This window comes from Schistocerca piceifrons, unplaced genomic scaffold (assembly GCF_021461385.2).
Source record: "Schistocerca piceifrons isolate TAMUIC-IGC-003096 unplaced genomic scaffold, iqSchPice1.1 HiC_scaffold_1886, whole genome shotgun sequence".
Classification (NCBI taxonomy): Eukaryota; Metazoa; Arthropoda; class Insecta; order Orthoptera; family Acrididae; genus Schistocerca; species Schistocerca piceifrons.
Window position 1 is genome coordinate 182,136 of NW_025727774.1, and position 7,963 is coordinate 190,098.

General features: G+C 47.4%; 1 protein-coding gene across 1 annotated transcript; it reads left to right on the forward strand.

Annotated features, from left to right (window-relative positions):
• The first annotated feature begins 3,905 nt into the window (after window positions 1–3,905).
• LOC124741221 (seminal vesicle major clotting proteins-like) lies at window positions 3,906–7,468 on the forward strand. Its single transcript, XM_047248718.1, has 2 exons — window positions 3,906–4,055; window positions 6,578–7,468. The coding sequence occupies exons 1-2, from the start codon at window positions 3,906–3,908 to the stop codon at window positions 7,466–7,468; spliced, it is 1,041 nt and encodes a 346-aa protein (XP_047104674.1).
• Window positions 7,469–7,963: the final 495 nt, after the last annotated feature.

The following is a 7,963-nucleotide window of genomic DNA, read 5'->3' on the forward strand; positions in this document are numbered from 1 at the left end:
TATTGATAAAAATTGAATGTAAAATTGTTGATAGTAATGCCCCTCGTAGGGGAGTATTATACAACACGTTTCATTTGTTTATACCGATCACAAAAAAAACTTACTAACGTTTCAGGTATGAGCAAATAGTGAATTGATCAAATGTAGCGAAACACGTTGTGGGTGGTCAACCGAGACAGGGGTGCCGTGTGACGTCACACCTCAGTGTGGGCTGCTGTGCGGTTGCTACAGCTGTAGACGCGCCTCAGCCGCTGTGATCACGGCCAAGGCTTCATGAACCACTCGGCTGCAACGGTAGCTCTGTGTTGCCACTATTCTACAGCCAAATCTCGGCACTGACTGGTTGTTTGTTGTTGTTGCCACCAAAATTGCAGCAATTATTCACACTGTGCAGTATGTAATTCGGTTGGCCCTCTTACTAAATATTGAGTTCATAAAGTTACAGATGAATTCCATATAGAAGTAATCACATAATCATTCCTATGCCGCAACAGAAAATGCTCTGACTGTAGAAATTGTATCCTGGATGATTGCATGCTAAACGCAAAACTGCTATTTTGCTCGTTCTTTACCTAAGAAAGATACGATAGTAGTAATACAAAGAGACAACTTCGACATGAGTTATGGCCTCAGTTCAGCTCATAAGAAGTAGTCAGAATCAGTTGCCTGTAAAATGAGAAGTGGCAAGGACGAAAACTTTAATCAGTTTGTCCATCGAGGGTATATTGCAGATTCCTGTGATAGCTCTCAGTTCCACTGCGTAGTTTATTGTTTAAAATTGTCATAGCATTAAACCACCAGGAACGTTGAGTTTGACTGCTAGTTGCCACTTTCGTTACTTCTTTCCATTTTCATTTATATCGTAGAATCCCTTATACTTGGAGGAAATTTGAATTTAACTGCCATCATTCCGTGGCGGCAACAGCAACAATCGACCGCTGATGCAGCGATAAAGCTCTGTGGGTCGCACAGTACGGGAAACGGTCGGAGAAACGAGACGAGACATATTCATTGCTGCTTTCTGCAATTGTGATTAATATCGAAAGTAGCACACGTTTAATACAATAGCTTTACAAGAATGTGATGCATGTATCGTAATCAAAGTCTTAACTGTATTGTTCGCCGAAACTTTCAAAAATGACCATTCTACGTGAATCTATTGTGAAACGAATCAAAATTATATACACCTCTTAACCGAGCCAGTCAATTTACTTCCTCGCATCGTCAGTCAGGATGATCGTGTGTAAATAGTGTCTTTGCATTAAGCATTTAGAAGATGTTCACTACAACAACAACTTGCAATGTCATTTTACTTAGGAAATTTATACTATCTCAGCGAAGAAGAAGTGAATGATGTCGATGTGTGTAGGTTACCTAGCCCCATAAACTGAGTAGCTGTGACGTAAAGTCTTTATGTTATCTCGTTATATGCATACGACAGAGTAACGAATCTGCCCCTTGGATGGGACAGTGTACTGATACGAATTGTTAAGCTCTGTCTGTGGAAACACATAATCGCTTTTAGTTTCTCCTGACCAGAGACTACTTTCATTCTGCTTACTAACAATGACAACAATATCGGAAGGTGGTAAATGTTTCCCATTTTCCTTAATGTAGGTGAGCGACAAGAATAAAATACTTGCTGTAAGTTACACAATGGCGATATCGAGACATTAGTATGAACCATGCAACAGAATTCTTTGCGGAGGTTTCAAACACATGGTGGCATTACACTAGGCCCTGAATCACAGCTATCGAACTGATTCGGTCAATTTAAGAGTTTCACATGTGTGTCTGTGCACGATTTTCGCTGCATGCTTACTAAGATTGCAAGGGGGGACGGGAATGGTTACCTGATCCAAACCAAGCGACAGAGGTAGATACGTATGTGACACTTATCCATAGCTTTCATACTGACTGCATGCGATGAAAGAGTTGAATTTATGAAATGTGATACATTATGAATCCATAAACAGCATAGGGAGCTCCCTAAAAGCAAGTACCTTGAAAGACTTTATGTATGAGCCAAACATTGATATTATTCTAGTTACAGAAGTAAAGGATACTGCACTACACGTTGTATTGGGATATAGCGCTGTAATTAATGCTGGAACTGGAGATGAATTAGAGACCGTGATACTCGCGAAAGAGGGCATAATAGTGGATCACGTTGAAAACTCACATGTAATACAGTTGTAGCTTGTACTGTTTACAACACCTGGCTATTTAATATATATGTTCAACCTGGTAGCAGTAAACTACGTAAACGAGCAGAGTTCCTTTAATTACAAAATTGTCCCTCTCTTCAGATTTCATTAAGGTAATATCATTTTGGCAGAAGATATGAAAGGCATTCTACGTCCAAGAGGTCAATCTCCTAATAGGAACTCTTCTATTGAATTATAAAACGTAAGACAAGAGTACCATTAAATTAACACGTAGAGCATAAAACAGCGACATGGCTGGGTTTACATTAATTATTAACTGCTTGGAAGGTCGCTCGTACAGGCTACACCTGTGGAACAGAGACCAACGTGCTGCACACAGAAGTGTGGCGCAGCAGCTGCACTGAGCACGCTGCACTCGCGTGCACAGCTGATGTGGAGCGACAGGGCGCCCACCACACCAGAAGTCATGACGGACGGAACCTCAACCCTGCACACCTACTGCCAGATGCCGAATGCTGCGACCGTTCCCGCAAAAATATGCAGGAATGGGAAGGTAACTTCACATCCTATATTTCTTTCCTCAGTTTGTGGACAATATGCACGAAAGTAAACTGTCTCCAGAAGGTGTGCTGCCTTTGGGATATGTGCTGTCCTTTGGAGGAGGGCTGTATTTAGGAAATGTGCTGTCTTTGCAAGGTGTCCTGCATTTGCAATGTGTGCAGCCTCCACAAGGTGTGCTGCCTTTGCAAGGCAGTTGTTCTTTGCAAGGTGTTCTCCTTTGCAAGATTTTGTGCCATTGCATTCTGTCCTGTCTTCGCAAGGTGTGCTACTTTCGTGAGGTGTGCTGCCTTTGCAAGCTGTTCTGCCTTGACACAGTGTGTAACCTTCGCAAGGTTTTCTGCCTCTACTATCAGAAGATGTGCTACCTTCACAAAATGTGCTGGCTTCTCAAGGAGTGCTGCTTCACAAGAAATGCTGCATTAGCTAGGTGTGTTGCCTTCACAATATGTGCTGCCTTTGCAAGGTTACCTTGCGGAAGCTGCATATCTGGTGAAGGCAGTCAACCTCTCGAAAGTAGCAAACCTTGCGAAGGTAGCACAGCATGCAAAGGAAGAAGACCATGTGAAGAAATAAGACACTGCAAAGGCAGTACATATTGTGAAGGAGGGCCAACTTGTGAAGGCAGCACACCTTGTGAAGCCAGTACACTGTATAAATGCAGCATACCGTATGAAGGCAGCACACATTGTGAATAAGCCGGCCGCGGTGGCCGACAGGTTCTAGGCGCTTCAGTCAGGACCTGCGCAACTGCTATGGTCGCTGGTTCGAATCCTGCCTCGGGCATGGATGTGTGTGATGTCCTTAGGTTGGTTAGGTTTCAGTAGTTCGAAGTTCTAGGTGACTGATGACCTCAGATGTTAAGTCCCATAGTGCTCAGAGCCATTTGAACCACATTGCGAAGACAGAATCACTTGTGAAGGCTGCAAACATTGCAAAGGCAGCACACATTGTGAACATAGCACACTTTGCTAAGGCAGCATACCTTGTGAAAGCTGCACAGATTGCGAATGCTGCACACCTTGAAATCACTGCAAGCATTGCAAATACTACAAATTTTATGAAGGATGCACACCTTGTAAAGGCTGCATACCCTGCAAAAGCAGCACATGCTGCAAAGGCGGCACACAATGAAAATGCAACACATGTTCAAATGCAGCACAGACTGCAAAGAGGCACATGCAGCAAAGGAAGCACATGCTGCAAAGGCAGCACATGCTGCAAAGGCAGCACACATTGAGAAGCCTGAAACACACTGGAAAGGCAGCACAAACTGGAAAAGCAGCATATACTGGAAAGGAAGAACACAGTGGAAAGGCGCAGACATTGGTAAGGCATCACAAACTGGATAGGCAACACTCACTGGAAACGCAGAACACACTGCGGAGCCACATCACTTGAAAACCACACACAATGTGAGGCAGCACACGCTGCGACTGCAGCCTTACCAGTGTGTGATGCCTTTTCAGTACGTGGTGCCTTTCTAGTGTGTGGTGCCTTTCCAGTGTGGTTCAAAATGGCTCTGAGCACTATGGGACTTAACATCTATGGTCATCAGCCCCTAGAACTTAGAACTACTTAAACCTAACTAACCTAAGGACAGCACACAACACCCAGTCATCACGAGGCAGAGAAAATCCCTGACCCCGCCAGGAATCGAACCCGAGCGTGGGAAATGAGAACGCTACCGCACGACCACGAGCTGCGGACTCCAGCGTGGTGCTTTCCACTATGTGTGCTTCTCCAGTGTTGCTGCATATTAAATGTGTGCTTCCTTTCCGATGTGTGCTGCCTTCCCAATATGTGCTGCCTTCCCAATGTGTGCTGTCTTTAAAATATGAGGTGACTTTCCAATGTGTGTTGCCTTTCTAATATGTGCTACCTTTGCAACATGTGCTGTCATGGCAGTATGTTCTGCCATTGCAGCGTGCTGCTGCCACAGCAGTGTGTGCTGCTATTGCAGCGTGTTCTGCCGTTGCAGCATGTGCTCCTTTCCAATTTGTGCTGCCTACCATTGTGTGTGGATTTCTAGTGTGCACCGCTTTTCTAGTGACTGCTGCCTATCCAGTTTGTGATGCATTTCCATTGAGTGCTGCCTTTCCAGTGTGTGCTGCATCTCCAGTGAGTGCTGCCTGTCCAGTTTGTGATGCATTCCAGTGTCTGCTGCCTTTATAGTGTGTGTTGCATATCCAAAGTGTGCTGCCTTTATAGTGCGCGCTGCATATCCAGGTTGTGATGCATATCCAGGGTGTGCTGCCTTTCTAGGGTGTGTTGCCCTTCCAGGGTGTGCTGCCTTTCCAGGTTGTGCTGCCTTTCCAGGGTGTGCTGCCTTTCTGGGGTATGCTGGCTTTCCAGAGTATGCTGCCTTTCCATGGTGAGCTGCCTTCCCAGTGTGTGTGATTTGCTGTGTGTGCGGCCTTTCAAGTGTGTATTGCTTTCCGATGTATGTGCAAGCATGTGCTGCCTTTGCAGTGTGTATTACCTTTCCAGCATGTGCTACCTTTCCTGCATATCCTGCCAATGTAGCGCATGCTGACATTACCACATGTGCTGCCATAGGACCACATGCTGCCATAGCAGCGAGTGTGGCTATAGAGGCATGTGCTGTTATAGAGGGAGGTGCATGCTGCCTTTGCAGCATTTGCTGAATTCCCAATGTATGCTGCCTTTTCAGCGAGTGCTGGCTATGCTGTGTGTACTGCCATTGCACCAGGTGCTGCCTTATCATCATGTGCTTCACAGCATGTGCAGTGTTTGCAGGGCCTGCTGCCTTTGCAGTGTGTCCTGCCTTTGCAGTGCATGTTTTCTTTGCAGTGCCTACTACCTTTGCAGCGTGTGCTGCATTTAAAGTGCAGGCTGCCTTTGCCATGCATGGTGCCTTTCCTTTGTCTTCTGCTTTTCTAGAGTTTCCGGCCTTTCAGTGTGTGCTGCCTATCCACATTGTGACACTTTACAGTGTGTTGTTATTTCATTGTATGCTTGCTTCCCAGTGCATGCTGGGTTTCAGTGTGCAGTACCTTGCCATTGTGTGACGCCTTTCCGATATGTGCTGAATTTTCAGTTTGTGCTGCCTTTTTCAGCATGGGCTGCCTTTGCAGTGTGTGCTGCCTAGTATTGTGTGCCGCCTTTGTAGCATGTGCTGCCTTTGTAGTGTGTGCTGCCATTGCAGCATGTGCTGCTGTTGCAGCGTTTGCACCCTTTACATGGTGTGCAGTCTTTGTAGCATATGCAGCCTTTATAGCATATGCAGCCATTGCAGCATGTGCTGCCTTTGCAGCTTGTGCTGCCATTCCATTGTGTGCTTGTTTTATAGTGCATATTGCCTTTACAGTGTGTGCTGCCTGCCGCCTTTCCAAGACAGCAAAGACAGTACGATTTCCAAAGGCAGTACACTGTGTGAAGATAGCACACCATGTGTAGACAGCACGACTTGCAAAGATGGCACACCTTGCGAAGACAGCATGTCTTGCCAAGACAGCATGTCATGGCAACACAGCACGACTTGCATACGCAGCACACCTTGTAAAAGCAGTATGACTTACAAAATCAGCTGACCTTGAGGGGACAGCTCAACTTGAGGGGACAGCTCAACTTGAGAGGACAGCTCAACTTGGGAGAACAGCACAACTTGTGAGGACAGCACAACTTGCGAGGACAGCACAACTTGCGAGGACAGCACGGCTTGCAAGGACAGCACGGCTTCTGAGGACAGAACGGCTTCCGAGGTCAGCACGGCTTGCGAGGACAGCACGGTTTGCGAGGACAGCACGGCTTGCGAGGACAGCTCAACTTGAGAGGACAGCTCAACTTGAGAGGACAGCTCAACTTGAGAGGACAGCTCAACTTGACAGCTCAACTTGAGAGGACAGCTAAACTTGAGAGGACAGCTCAACTTGAGAGGACAGCTCAACTTGAGAGGGCAGCTCAACTTGAGAGGGCAGCTCAACTTGAGACGACAGCACAGCTTGCGAGGACAGCACAGCTTGCGAGGACAGCACAGCTTGCGCGGACAGCACAGCTTGCGAGGACAGCAAAGCTTGCGAGGACAGCAAAGCTTGCGAGGACAGCAAGGCTTGCGAGGACAGCACGGCTTGCGAGGACAGCACGGCTTGCGAGGACAGCACAGCTTGCGAGGACAGCACAGCTTGCGAGGCCAGCGAGGCTTGCGAGGACAACACAGCTTACGAGGACAGCTCCACTTGAGAGGACAGCTCAACGTGAGAGGACAGCTCAACTTGAGAGGACAGCTCAACTTTAGAGGACAGCTCAACTTGAGAGGACAGCTCAACTTGAGTGGACAGCTCAACTTGAGAGGACAGCTCAACTTGAGAGGAAAGCTCAACTTGAGAGGACAGCTCAACTTGAGAGGACAGCACAACTTGAGAGGACAGCACAACTTGAGAGGACAGCTCAACTTGAGAGGACAGCTCAACTTGAGAGGACAGCTCAACTTGAGAGGGCAGTTCAACATGAGAGGGCAGCTCAGCTTAACAGGACTGCTCAACTTGAGAGGACACCACTACTTGAGAGGAAAGCACAACTTTCGAGGACAGCAAAGCTTGCGAGGACAGCACAGCTTGCGAGGACAGCATGGCTTGCGAGGACAGCACGGCTTGCGTGGACAGCACGGCTTGCGAGGACAGCACAGCTTGCGAGGACAGCTCAATATGAGAGAACAACTCAACTTCAGAGGACAGCTCAACTTGAGAGGACAGCTCAACTTGAGAGGACAGTCCAACTGAAGAGGACAGCTCAACTTTAAAGGACAGCACAACTTGCGAGGACAGCACAACTTGCGAGGACAGCAAAGCTTGCGATGACAGTACGGCTTGCGAGGACAGCACGGCTTGCGTGGACAGCACGGCTTCCGACGACAGCACGGCTTGCGAGGACAGCACGGCTTGTGAGGTCAGCACGTCTTGCGAGGACAGCATGGCTTGCGAGGACAGCACAGCTTGCGAGGACAGCATTACTTGAGAGGACAGCTCAACTTGAGAGGACAGCTCAACTTGAGAGGACAGCTCAACTTGAGAGGACAGCTCATCTAGAGAGGACAGCTCATCTAGAGAGGACAGCTCAACTTCAGAGGACAGCTCAACTTGAAGGAGAGCTCAAACTGAGAGGACATCTCAGTTTGAGAGGTCAGCTCAACTTGAGAGGACAGCTCAACTTTAGAGGACAGCTCATCTTCAAAGGACAGCTCAAGTTGAGAGGACAGCTCTACTAGAGAGGACAGC

Excerpts from the sequence above, each read along its gene's own strand:
- LOC124741221 (XM_047248718.1), top strand. The coding sequence starts at position 3,906 with ATGCAGCAAAGGAAGCACATGCTGCAAAGGCAGCACATGCTGCAAAGG. Across the intron at positions 4,056-6,577 it reads GTGGAAAGGCGCAGACATTG|CTCAACTTGAGAGGACAGCT; the intron begins GTAAGGCATCAC and ends TCAACTTGACAG.